The sequence below is a fragment of the Watersipora subatra genome, chromosome 7 (assembly GCF_963576615.1).
Source record: "Watersipora subatra chromosome 7, tzWatSuba1.1, whole genome shotgun sequence".
NCBI classification, from domain to species: domain Eukaryota; kingdom Metazoa; phylum Bryozoa; class Gymnolaemata; order Cheilostomatida; family Watersiporidae; genus Watersipora; species Watersipora subatra.
The window spans coordinates 39,197,676-39,212,368 of NC_088714.1; the positions used below are offsets into that span (position 1 = coordinate 39,197,676).

The window sequence follows — 14,693 nt, forward strand, 5'->3', positions numbered from 1 at the left end:
TCCTTGCTTTATGATGGTAGCTGATATGATAGCGATATATTGGTCAAACTATAGGGTCCTTGCTTTATCATGGTAGCTGATATGATAGCGATATATTGGTCAAACTATAGACTCCTTGCTTTATGGTGGTAGCTGATATGATAGCGATATATTGGTCAAACTATGGACTGTTTGGAAGGCAGATGATACTGGATTATATTGCCTGTTCAATCTTTAATGGTACTTTAGAGAACATTCACTGTTATTACTCAGAAGTAAGGACCAATGGAGGCCTAAACACAACATTGTAATGGTAATTTTATGTACTAGCTGTTGAGTTAAAGCTAGATGCCATGGATTTAATAGTGTGAGCTTTGATTAACATGTATTGCCTGCATAATTTATACCAGATGAGAGGGACGTACAGAGGATTGTGGGATAAAAATTATAAACCTAAAATGTTAACATTTAGGAGTTGTTCTCTCTTGTTCATGGTAGAGGCAATTATTTAACATTATAGCATAAGTAATGAAATAGTGGTTTGATTGGTAGTTTAACACACTCCCTCAATCAATAACACACATTACTAGCATTCTAATGGCAGTACAGTGTTTGATTTTCTCGAAAGGTTTGGTAAGTACATCGACGATGTTTGACTCGGAGGCGATGTGTTTGTAAATGATACTGGTTTGTTCTCGGATAGAGTGATGACGAATGTTAATATGCTTTGACCGCAAATGTGAGGGCCCCTTTTGACCCCTTTTGTAAAGGCTATTTGAATATCTGAATACATAGTGTTTTGTTCGGGTTGTTTTATGTCGAGTAAAAAGCAGATGGATCGGAGGTAAATCATTTCTTTGGTGGCCTCGCTCAATGCTACGTATTCTGCTTTGCAGCTTAATAATGCTACAGTTGATTGCTTGGTAGATCTCCAGCTGATAGGCGCTGAGCTGAGTGTCATAATGAATCCTGTTGTGGAGCGGCGGTCATTTACATCCCTCGCCCAGTCAGAGTCAGCAGAACCTTCGAGTATACCACTAGTTGAGCGGTAGGTTAGGCCATGCGTTACGGTACCGCTGAGATAACGTAATAGATGTATTACCGCCGTGACATGGGCTGGTCCGGGTTTATAAAGGTGTTGCAAAAACTTGGATACAGTTCAACTGATATCTGGTCTCGTCGCTGTCATTAGATATATTAAACTGCCTAGTATGTCACGATAGGGAAACCCGGATTTGCGAACTTGTTCGTATTCGTCATCGGTATCCTTTTGGAGTTGTGTTCCGCTGACGCTCGGGGTGGGTGCTGATTTGCCGTCAGCCATGCCGTAGCGTGCTAGTACTTGTTTGGCATATCTGGATTGGTCAATAGTGTAGCTTCCGTCAGTGTTTCGTTTGAAATTGATGCCCAGGAACCAGTTAAGCTTTCCAGGATCATCAATTTCGAAATTAGGCTACTTTGGAGGAGTTGTTTGGTAATTTCGATGTATTTTGTAGATTTTCTTGTCAAGATGGTGTCATCAACCCAGAATACAAGTAAAATGTATTTTTCACGACTCTCTTCATCATTGGTAAACACACAAGGGTCATGAGAATTTGATTTGAATCCATTTGATTTTAGAAAGTTAGTTAGTGTTTTGTACCATATACGTCCGCTTTGTTTTAGTCCATACAACGATTGGTTGTGTCTACATGTGAGTTTCTCGAGAGCGTTAGTTTTAGGTTCGTAACCGAGCGGTGGAGCTAAGTACATTTTTTGTCAATAGGAGCATTAAGATAGGCCCCTTTGGCATCTAGTTGGTGGAGAATGAGGTTTTCGTTGGCAGCCTTCTGAATTAGACTACGAATTGATGTGAATCTATTAGTTGGTGAGAATGTTTCGTCATAATCGGTGCCATATATTTGCAAAAAACCTTTAGCTACATACTGGGCTTTATACTGCACCTCACCTGGTGTTTTACTCTGCTTTAGTGTATACAGTGTATACACTAAAGCAGAGGTGGGTGTATACTATACATCCACCGTCCTTTGGTTTCTGCACGATCAGCCGGGAGTTATGTCACCTCCCATGTGTTGTTTGCTATAAGTGTATTGACTTCTTTGTCCATGGCTGCTTTCCATTGCTCGGCGTGTTTGCTATCTATGGCCTCTTTGTAAGTGTTCGATATGAGTGGGAAAGCCTTGTAACCGTGGTCTAGGCTGGTTGAGAGAAGGTAATCTTTCTGGAGAGGTATTGGAAGTTTGCATTCTCTCTGTGGTCTGTCTGGGAGCGGCCGTTCTGCGGTTTACTCAGCTCGATTTGTAGTTTGCACATTGTCATTGAATGTAGCTTTAGGAAAAGTATACGTTTCTTCTAGTATTTGATCTGGAGTGTAGTCAGGTTGGTTTGTTCAGTTGTCTATTGGGTGTACACTGATGTTTCGAGTAGTGATCACTCTGTTGTGGCTAGAATCAGTAACAAAATAACTATGGTTACGTTTGTTTATACTTAGATAAAAACTAGGGAACCCTCTGGCATCTAATTGAGTTTGTGGTGTTCGTTGTAATATGTATATGCTGAGCCAAAGGTATCTATTTTGCTCATGTCAGGTTTGTGATTAGTGAAAAGTTCATATGCAGTTTGTTTGGTACGTCGTTGGAAACTACGGTTACGTAGGTTCATGGCGTGTCGGACAGCGTAACTCTAAAGTGATTTTGGAAGTTGTGAGTCAGATATTAGGCAACGCGACATTTCCAGCAAACTACGCCATGTATAGTTAGATTTACCGTTCTGATGAGGTGAGTATGGAGCCGTCAAACTGTACTTGATGTGGTTACTGGGCAGTATGTTCTGGAATTGTGTACTCGTGTATTCGCCTCCATTGTTGGAGTGTATTTGTTTCACCTTGCCAATTGGTGATACATCCGTCATAAACTGGGTCAGAGCGGAGTGAGCCTCGTTTTTTGAGCGTAAAAGGTAAACAAACAACATAATTGAATATTCGTCAATAAAGTTAATCAGGTTGAGATGTTGAATATAACGGTTCAGCTATATCAGTATGAACCCGCTTGAGAGGTTTGGTAGCGTAGATTATGTTGTCGCCCACCGACTTTGGTTTGCCCGTAATTTTGTTTTCATGACATATTGCATAAGGTTTAGAAGGATTGGTAGATTTTCTGATATTCATACCTTTAGTACAGGAAGGAAGTTGGATGATGTCGTCGTTGCCCATGTGTCCCAAGGTATGGTGCCATTCTTCTAGTATTTTAGCAGCATAGGCGAGTGTGGATATATTAGTTTTTAGAAAGTAGAGTTTTCCTCGTTTAGTCATGTTGAAAGCTGTGTCGTCTTATTTTATATGATATCTGTTGATTTAGTAAAAGTCGCTGGGGCACCTGCTTCAGCTGCGGCATGTACAGAAGAAAGGCTGACGGGAAATTGGGTGCCAGTAAAGCATCGTGTAAGATAACGACCTGTCGCTGCCTTTTCGAGTTGATTATAGAGAACTCGGAATTTTTACGAGCTATAACTAGGTCATTTCTTCGTCGGCTGTCAGCAACTTTGATATAGTGCTATCTTGGATTAAAGTTTTGGTCCTATGATACAAAGTGATCTGCCGAATTGATAATGTGGGTTGTTGAGCCCGTATCTACGAGCAATGCAGATGTGTTGGTGCGAGTAGTTTGGTCGTTTGTATGATGAGCTGTGACCACAAAATGGAAGTGTTGTGTCAATTTTTTGGGTGGCTGTGTAGGTGTAGACACAGGCACATGCGTAGTTGTTCTCTTGGCGTTATGATTATTTCGTTTCTTGCGATATACGGACTCTACGTGGCCAGTAAGTTTACAAAATTCACATTGTAGAGTTGATCTATCAGTAGGGCAGTCATATATTTTGTGTCTTTTTCCACATGCATAACACCTGGTGTTGTTATTTGTAGGACTAGATTGATTATAATGTATGGTATACTCTTTATTATTATTGTACCTAGTAGCCATAGCTGATTTAAACTCTAATTAAGTTTTAATCTTATCCAGTTGGGTGTGTACCACAACGAATGGTTTGTATGCTTCAGTGAAACCTTTAATGATCATCGCGATTACTAGATTGTCTCATATTTGTTCGCCTGATGTTTGTAGTCCACTGGTGGCGCTCTCTGCCCTGATCATGTAGCTGGTAATGTCTTCATTTTCCTAATGCTGCAGAATGGTGGGCTCCTCGTAGAGCGCCGGCATTCGGGCTTTTCAGTGCTGGCATATCGTTCTCTCAATACACCAAGCGCTGTCCTGCCGTCATTAGATGCGTCGGTCACACAATCAGTTGTAGGGATCACTCATTTAGCAACTGAAGTAGTTTAGCTTAAGATCTTCTATTTTTAGTAGCAAAGTTATCTCTGTCACCCTTGTTGTCAAGCTTTGGCTGGATAGCAGTGTAGACATTTTCATCTTGTGTATACAGATAGTTTAGGAATCTTGTTTCCCATATAGGATAGTTTTTCGGAATGCCATCGAAATACAGTCTGTTTTTTGCCCGACTGGGCCCATAACCTGTTGAGTTAAAGCTCGATGCCATGGATTTAATAGTGTGAGCTTTGATTGACATGTATTGCCATCATAATTTAAACAGGATGAGAGGAATGTACAGAGGATTGTGGGATAAAAATAGACAACATAAAATGATCATATTTAGGAGTTGTTCTCTCTTGTTTATAGTGGAGGCAATTACTTAACATAACATTATGGCATAAGTAATGAAATAGGGGTTTGATTGTTAGGTGAATGCTCGGTGCAGTAATATTAAAAAACAGTTTATAAACTGTGGCAGGTAATGTAGTTGTCTGCTACTTGCCATTAGCCTGACACAATGCCAATGGCTAATTTGAGTATGTTAATATTGCTAAACTTACTAACAAGAGCCGTGAGAGCAAGCTTTGTTGACATTACCTGTAACGCGAAGAGCTATGCGTATTTTAACCTAGATAACGACTCCAATCGTCCAATGAATCAATTACTTCTCGCATAGGTCAATGGGTTAGTTAATTGCTTGGTGAACGGGAGTTTCTGAGATCATAGCTTTTGGGATGCGGATTCTTCATTGCTAGATACTAATCGCTATGGACAGACTGGATCACAGACACATAAACACTGATGTTTATATATACAGATGACACATAAACACTGAGGTTTGTATATACAGATGACATACAAACACTGAGGTTTATATATACAGATGACACATAAACACTGAGGTTTATATATACAGATGACACATAAACACTGAGGTTTATATATACAGATGACATATAAACACTGAGGTTTATATATACAGATGACATATAAACACTGAGGTTTATATATAGATATGAAACATAAACACTGAGGTTTATATATAGAGATGACACATAAACACTGAAGTTCATATATACAGATGACACATAAACACTGAGGTTTATATATACAGATGACACATAAACACTGAGGTTCATATATACAGATGACACATAAACACTGAGGTTTATATATACAGATGACACATAAACACTGAGGTTTATATATACAGATGACACATAAACACTGAGGTTTATATATAGAGATGCATAAATGCGCTATCTCGCCATGGTTTAATTTTATGCAATCTAATTAAAATCCTATTTCGTTATTCTCATCTCATAGTGAGCACTTTTACTTAGGAGATGTTGTGTGGGTTGAGTATGCACTCCTTGTCAGCTAGTTTTACCTGCTGATAAAGAAAACTATGAAGTGTCAATTGTACTTCCTTTTTGTTTTTTCAACTTAAAATTAGCCATCAGCGATGTTGAGCAAGTTTTCAAAAGCTGCTATCCAGACATAGCTCAACATTTGAGCTTACGCAGGAGATGCTTGAATACATCACACTAAACTCTTTCTGTAGAAGCTTTTGATTTGTGCTGCTTTATCAACAACTCCTTCTGAAATAACTATTGAAAAGGTTTTTACGGCAACAGATGAAAATTTTTTCATTTTGTTGCAAACATTATATATATTATTATTATATTATATATATGCTACCAACCTATGGTTTAGTTGACATGCACCTTCTTTAGACATTGTTAATATATATATGTGCTGTGCAGTAATGACTTCCTATATGCTATGCGCTGCATCATTTGTTGATACCATATTAGTTTTCCTAGTGCTGAAAATTGCAAGTAATTCGGTAAATAAAACTAGCGATACAAACATAACACATGGTATGGCCCACCAAAAACTTTTTCCATAGGATTCGTCCTTTAGCAACTAAACATTTTAATGTCAATGTTATATTAGCCTGAGAACTTCTTGTTCATGATGCCATTACACTGACATGGATATGCTAGATATTAACATGACGGTATATATAGCCATACAATACGACATTAGTCTCGGGTCTCCTAGAAGGTATAGCCATAAATATAACTTTAAAAATCTACCTCGATAACTAAGTTGCGCATTGTGCTTTTACAGTTCTCCATGCAAACCCCACGCTGTTTCAACTTCTGTTCTCACCAGATAATGACTCAGTGAGTTGGTGAGGTGTTGAGCATCCTAGTAATGTGAAAAATTCAACTCATATCTGCCATAACTATACAAGTTATTAAACAATTTCAGTTTTTGATGGCCAAAGTAAAAGCTGCTGAAACCTTAATAAGTTTGCTTGTATGTTGAAGCGAAGCCTATATAGAGCTTGTAGTTTGGTAAAGAAAAATGTGGGCATAGATAGTTTTAATTCTCCGGAGTTTCTCCTTATGTTCCATAATTGAACACTCATGCTTGACGATCATGCTTGACGATCCTTCAACAGTCGAGATGGCTGTCCAGTCCAGCGTATGTAAGTTTTTACTTGGCCGGTGTTGATGAAGTACACGCGTTAGGCCAAAGATATTTGTAAGTTGTCTCACCATTAGTGGATGCGATTGGCAATAGTAAGCAACTCCAATCAAACAGCCAACAAATCATTGACTCTGTAGGTGGTAAAAGTTGTCTACTAAGTAGCCTACTATCAATAGACGACCACATCTTCTGCTTCGCTAGTGCATGACATTGGTTAATAGCTTTGCAAAATACCATAGACATATGTATAACTATACTAACTGCATGATATAAGAAATGTTGCTAAGATGCTTGAGGCAGAAGGAATATAGATCAACGCATGAAACTATTAGTTTGCATAGATAAGAATCAATTCAACCTCCCAGAAGACCGCATTTCTATGAATCTAAAAGCTATAGCTTTTCAAGGTTTTAACATGTGAATACAGTATATGCGATGGTCATTGGAAATATCTCGGTAGACTTGCCGCGACTAACCACCAATGTAACAAGGTATGTTTGTACTTGCCAAGGATTATCCATATCTTAATAGAAGTACCTGTACAACTAGCTTCTGATACAATTGCTGAAGAAGTTGCACTGAAGCTGCTCTTATCGTAGCAACTGATGTTTTTCTACAAATTCCTTGCTATGTTATAAGTGTAGGTTAATAATTGGCTTGGCTGACACAGCGAGTGTTATGCAAACGAAAGATAAGACAATATTTGGTCAAATTTTACACAGCTAGGTAAAGCTGGTGTTTTGAAATTATTGGCTTAATAAAAGATTAGAGAATTCCAATTCATTCAAATATGCGTCAAAGCTGTACTTGTTTTAGACTCATTGAATTAATTGAATTAGAAAATTCTGAAAGCTCATCTGATAAACTTGTAATCGGGGCTACAGTTTGTTTGGATAATAAAAACAAAAATTTTAACAAAAGGTGGAGCAGAAGCACAATGGCTGATACAAACAAGAATAAGTCGTTAGTATAATATTAGCTACAGAGAGTGTTGGATAACAGAGCACACTCTCAGTATATAAAACCTTACATGCTGTTAGATGACCTGCTAACCTTAGATGAGGATAATTATAGTTATTATATACAATAAATATATAATCATAGCTATGATATAATATAACTAGCGGAATGCCCGGCGTTGCGCAGTATTAAAAATCAGCTTATAAACAGAGACAGGTAATGTAGTTGCTTGCCGCTTGCCACCAGCCTGGCACATTGCCAATGGCTAATTTGAGTAAGCTAGTATTGCTAAACTTACTAATAAGAGCTGTGAGAGCAAGCATAAAATGACTTTGCACCATAACGCAAAGCAGTATCCGTAATTTCACCCATATAGCGACATACATCACCCAATGAATCCGTCGATCTCGCGTAGCTCAATGGCTTAGCATATCATCGAGGGAACGGGAGGTTCTGAGATCAAATCTTGTGAAATATGGATTCTTCATTCCAAGATTTTAATAACTATAGCTGGACAAACCGCATCACACACAAACTTTGAGAGATATATATATATATACATAATTATAGCTACTATATGTTATTGGTCTATCAAGTTGTAGTGATAAAGATTTAGCAATGAAAAATCACCTTCATGCTGGATTTGAACTCACGACATGCAAATAGCAAGTTTGTAAACAAGTGCACGTAACCACAAGCTAAGCCATTCTTATCACAGCTATCACTCTTACCATGTACTGTACATCCTTTTCGCGATTGCACACTTACCTTTTCACAATTGTACACTTATTATTATTTAATTAATAAAATGCACCCTCGGGTTACGATGCCTCTGTTATACGATTTTTTTGCCTTACAAATTGGAACAGAATGTTTTTTCCTAATCACCATGAGAGGGCAAAAATCTTTGTCGGTTTCCGTCATATGATACCGACAAAAATTTTTATCAAAAAGTAAAAATCGACAGTCAGTGTACTGATTACGTTGAAATAATGAGGATGCCGATATGCTACTCGCCGAAATCCCTCTCAGAACGCCTGAAAGGGATATGATGCTCGCTCTCTATCTTAGTTCAGCGTTATTTATTATTAGTTATGGTGAAAACAAAACCGAACATACATAGTTGGGCGATGAAAATTTTAGTCAGTGGTAATGTTGAAGTTTAGTAAAATACTTACTAAAATTTTGTTTTATGTACATGTTTAGTAAGCTAGATTTATTTTAGGCAAACTCAAAATTTATGTTATATCTGTCTCAAAGGTAAGAACTCCCTACAGTACGTACTGCACACAGTGCATTGTAATGTTACGTTTTATTGCAAATCATAACCAAAAAATACACTAAAGTTACTGTAGGTAACTATAGTTACTAAGGCTAACACATTACTTTGTTACTAACTTTTAATAAGTACAGTACTTATACAACATTTTGATGATTTTTACCCGGTGGTGTTTGTATTAAATCATTATCATGGGTTTTTATACCATTCTACCGACATTGTTGCTTTATGATACCAGCACTGAACCGAATTAAAATCATGTCATTGTATACTAAATCATATTTCATCGTAATCGTAGCAAAACAGACTTCATTTAGCCATTACTTGCTAATTATTTCACATTTACCTTTAACCACCTTTACAGTTGCTTTTTTTCTCTCAACTTATTCGAGCTGCACAAAATACTTTTCTCTCCTGACATGCATTTTGAAAGTTAGAATGGTATCTGTTGTTATAAATTGAATGAAAATAAATTTCTGTGCAGACTTTTTATTACCAGAACATTAACCTAGTATAAATACAGTATATAATTATAGTTATTCTATAAACTACAACAGCGTCAAGTTTTTCACTAACTAGGTGAATGCCCGTCGTTGCACGGTAATAGAAAACTGTGTATAAACAGTGGCAAGTAATGTAGTTGCCATTGGCTAATTCGAGGAAGCTAGTATACTTATTATTAAACTTAGTAAAAAAAGCCATGAGAACAAGCTTAGGTCATATTGTATATAGAGTTTATTCACTATAACCGGACCCTGGGATACAAACAAACACTGCATATATATAGACAAAAGACCGGTTTTCATGTTATGAAAGGGAAAATTGCCGTAATAAAATAAATATGAACAGGGTTACTAAGAACAATATTAAGAAAAGTTAGCGATTTGCCCATAATTTACTTGCCATTTCTCAAAAAGTGATCAAATTTGTAGTTGCTTGTTTTCACAAGTTTCTCAATGAACCAGCCGGTCAGCATACAATGGCTCTAACATACTTACAATAGGAATGGTTGACTTGTGCTTTATCAATCAAGGTAATAAGTTTAAAGCAAAGGCTTGCGACAGAAAATCCAAAGCGGTCGATACTGGTGGGTTAGGTAAACTGGGCAGCATGGAGTGGTAAGTTGTCAGATGCATGGTGTCACAGAACCTAGTCTGCTTGATGGTTATGTTCACGCTTTTACGAATAAGAATGTCCTTTCAAAAGGTCTATGATATCAGCTGATATGACATCACCTGATATATTATGTTATTTTATGCATGTCTGGCAACTTTTTTTATTATTATCATTAGATTAGGTTAGTGTTTGTGCATTAAGAAAGGAGATGTATTGTGTTGTTTTCATAATAGTATATTATGATGGGAGTTAGCTCCATCCACTGCGCACTTATGCATTTATTGTACAATGGACTGCGGATTACAAGCCAGCGGCTCTCAGTTGCTCATTGAATAAACACGTAAGTTACCTAAAACATTTCACTCAATGTCATACGGATACCTACAACAAGCAATACACTAAACACACATATTGAATACCAATATCTATTAACAACGCATGACGATGAATATAATAATACAGATTTATGTGATAAAAAGGCTAACAGCTTGCTACAGACCAAATAAACAAAATAATACAAGGGGGTAATCCTCGAAGCGGTATTGATTCACGTGTCTAGCTTTCGGCGAACGCAGACTGATGAACACACATGACCATAATAATCACAGAGCTGGCTTAAACAGTACTCAATATAACTGACATCCGAGATTGCATCCAACACAATAATATGAACGAAGGTAGCGCCAGTGTCGGACTAGAGTTAAATATAATACCCTGTGAACCAGAAGACAACAATTCCTAGTGTCACGGTTAGCCGCTGTTAACCGGTAATAGAGCATGACACTTGAGCGCACCTCACCACGACCAAGGTCATAGAAGGCCATAGAGGAATCTAAATGAATGCGTCATGTCAGGACTAGAGGAGATAGGAAGTCATGTCTATGAAACACTAGCGCACAAGGAAGCTGAGTGCAGAACACATTTGGGCTACAATGGCTCGCCTCCTTCATCCACGATGGGAAAGACAGAGAATATGTACAGCTCACACCAAGTTGTATTCCTTCAAATTCAGCTGTAAGATAGTGTCTTTTACGGCGGCGAATACAAATCGAATATTTTCTGTATCTACAATAGATAAAACGAAAGTGTTATAATAGCCTTTACCATCTTAGATACAAGTGCACGAATTTGGCCAAATCATGCATGTGCACATGTGGGAACTAATGGTAAACTCATCTGGCCCAAGGAATACCGCATATTAATCACAGATGACTAGCTTATGTGAAAAAACTTGTCATGAACCTAGTATAGTCCTAGTGTAGTCCGAGCAAAACAGTTTTAAAGCAACTTAAAACATTGTCAAGCAGTATCACTAGCATTCCGATGTTGCTTATAACATATGTTGCCTCTAACGTTGTTTAACAGTGGCCGACTAAATCCACTGATATGTAGTGAGTATTAAGTGCAAGGGAGAGCGTCAACATTTGCTTCAGATCAGTATTTGTCTTTTGTCTACAGCCCCAAAATCAGCAGCAGTGACTATATTATGTACCGGCAGTGTTTTCAATATAACACAGTCAGGTGATGAATTGAGAGTGAATAACACCTCCTATAACATACACCTATAACATATACCTCCTATAAAATATATCTCCTATAACATATACCTCCTATAACATACACCTCCTATAACATCTACCTCCTATAAAATATATCTCCTATAACATATACCTCCTATAACATACACCTCCTATAACATATACCTCCTATAAAATATACCTCCTATAACATATACCTCCTATAACATATACCTTTTATACCCTACAGGATGAATTTATTCGCGGAGTTAAATTTCACGAAAATTTCCATTTCATGCATATTCGCGGATTAATTTCTTCGCGGCTGAAAACTGTCACTCTCTATGAAGAGTTAACTCTATTACATCTAGCAATAGAGTTAACCCTACGCATGCGCACATTGCGTGTTTCGTTTTCTATTTAGCTTACAACTACGGGTCGATCGTGCTAAGCTATAAATTTTTTGCTGCGTTCAGAGCTTTTCACGAATATTCATAGATTTGGAGGCCTTTGATGAACCAACAATTTGTGGTAAGTAATGAGTTTTTTCAAAACCATTTATTAAATTAGTTGAATTTTACTTTGGTTCTTCGGTAAAACGCAATATTTATTTTTTCCATCCCTACCGCTTCGTTATTTGTTTTAGTGTGAGAGAGAGATCTTTCATCATACACAGAAGCACAATGACTGCAAGGGTGGTAGATGTCATTCTTAGAAGATCACCAATCATTCAGGGAGGTCTTGAAATTGAGGTAGAAGTGACCGCAGCTGCTAACGAGGAGAATATATCTGTTTTAAAAAAGGAACAGAACTTTGCAATAGTAAGCCACGAGGAGAGTTCTGATGATAACTTCCTTACCAGTCATGTAGTAGCGAGAGAATCGCCTTTGACATCTACCCAAGACAGTGACAGCGACAGAGCTGCTATTACCAAAATAACTAGTCAGAGGGCACCATTACACGCTAGTATTCACTTATCAAGAGTACCAGTTTAATTTTATTGCTAGACAACCGCCATATGGACTAAACTGTTTATATTTACTCGATTCATCGTTTGTAAAATTTTATTTGTATTTGAAATATTTTATTTGTACACTCAGGTTTGTAATAAATTATAATATATCTATACATGAAATAAAATATAATTTAATCATGTTTGCTGCAGCGATATCAAAGAGTTGTTGTCGATGAAGGGGTCTAGATTGACTGGTTGCTTCTCTGCCAATATTCCTGCCTTGATAAATATTACTACTTGTCTCTAGTTTTCGTAATCGGAGTAGGTTGTTTCGCTCTCAATCTGCAGTAAACACAAAAAAGAAAAAATATTAATAAATGTTAAGGAAGTACAAAAACAATAGCTGAAGTATTTAATGAAAGCGATCAGTTTTTAAACAAAAGAATTAACTAATGCAGTTAATTATGGAAAAACGTATCTGCACTTCAAATCAAATACATACCATAATGTCCAGATCAGAATCATGATCGTCCTCAACTTCGGTATTAGAGATTGATGGAGTTGATTTCAATGTAAAAAGACTAGGAGAGATTTTTTGCGATGACGAAGCCATGCCGAATAACTTGTGAAAACCTTGCATAATTTTGTAAAGTTTGATGCAATGGCAATAAAACTCAATGATTTAAAAGAAGTTTTGAAACTCGGCTACGTTTAGTACTTTTGCCCAGCGGTTATTTTTGCGATGACGCCATTCTGCATATCTTGTGACAACCTTGAATAATTTTGTAAAGAAATGTGATGCATTGGCAATGGTGTTAGCTCAAAGCCCAGGCAATGATTTTAATAATGTTTTGGAACTCAACTACGTTTAGTATTTATATTAAAAACTAACCTAATGGCTAGTTTTTAATTTGATGCAGTAGTTGTTCTCCCTTGTGATTAAAAATAAAACTAATTATTCAGGGAATTTAATAATTCGTGGAATTGACTGTTCGCGAAATCGCGAATTTTTATAACCAACGAATATTTTCATCTTGTAGGGTAACAGATGAATTGCTGCCGCTACACTGCGTCAGCTCAGACGCAATATATCAACAAGGTTCACATCCTAATATTTCAACAATACATACTTTTTATGTAAAAACCATTTGTTTCTCTAAAATTGAATTTGGCAAATGATCACACTGCAAAATTCTAACTCATTGGAATCAAACGCAATGGGGTCTATGTTATCTATTCTATCCGTAGTTGTTCAAACAACATTACAACAATTTTTACAAATGATTGCATCTCATAAGTATAAACAAAATCTGGCCTAGTAAGAATGGCGAAAAATGCGTGTCACAAAATCTTTCTTATAATTATTGTAACATATGCTACAATGATTCTGTCTCAATGAGGATAGCAATTCGATAAACCATCTACAAGCAAAATGTTCGAAGTAAACCTCTCTGTCTGCGAGTCACAGCAAAAAAGAACAAACAACTCCAAATTTGTGAGCTATTTTCTCTACCACTGAGATTGAACCAACATGCTATTATTGCTACTCCGAGTTTATTTTTTATGTGAATTTATAAAAGAGATTTTACATTCATCAACTTTTAGCTTATTTGAGATGGGTCAGGTGGTGCAACGAGCGCTTTATTGGTGTTAGTGTATTCCAAAAAGGTTAAAAGAACTTCGACAAAAAGAAATTAAATGCTAACCAACATTTAACAACAACTTTTATTTTCATGAACACTCGATTCAGTTGTAACAATAAATTCACTCAATAGAGTTATGTTAGGGGAACATTAACATGTCTATTCTATAGCTTCCTTTAGAGCTATGTGATGCTTGCGAAGCTAAGTACACAAACAATGGAGTGATCATTAGCTATAAAAATATCTGCGGCTTAAAAATGTTAGAGACCAGCGATAAGACGTCATTATTTGAAGTACGCCAGTCTTCACATGTACAAGACATGTACAAGACATGCACATTTCTATATCAGTTGACCTCAACTCAACTCAAAGAAAATAAGTCTCAATTTCAAATGACTGAAAAACAAAAATTTTAGA

General features: G+C 36.9%; 1 protein-coding gene across 1 annotated transcript in view; it reads right to left on the reverse strand.

The window, feature by feature from the left end:
* Nucleotides 1-10,374: 10,374 nt before the first annotated feature.
* The window catches only part of LOC137399950 (guanine nucleotide-binding protein G(q) subunit alpha-like), a 48,887-nt gene continuing 44,568 nt past the window's right edge, over nt 10,375-14,693 (reverse strand). The window contains exon 9 of the mRNA XM_068086220.1: nt 10,375-11,226. Coding sequence (XP_067942321.1) covers nt 11,144-11,226 — 83 coding nt within the window. The 3' untranslated portion in view covers nt 10,375-11,143. The remainder of the gene's footprint in view (nt 11,227-14,693) is intronic.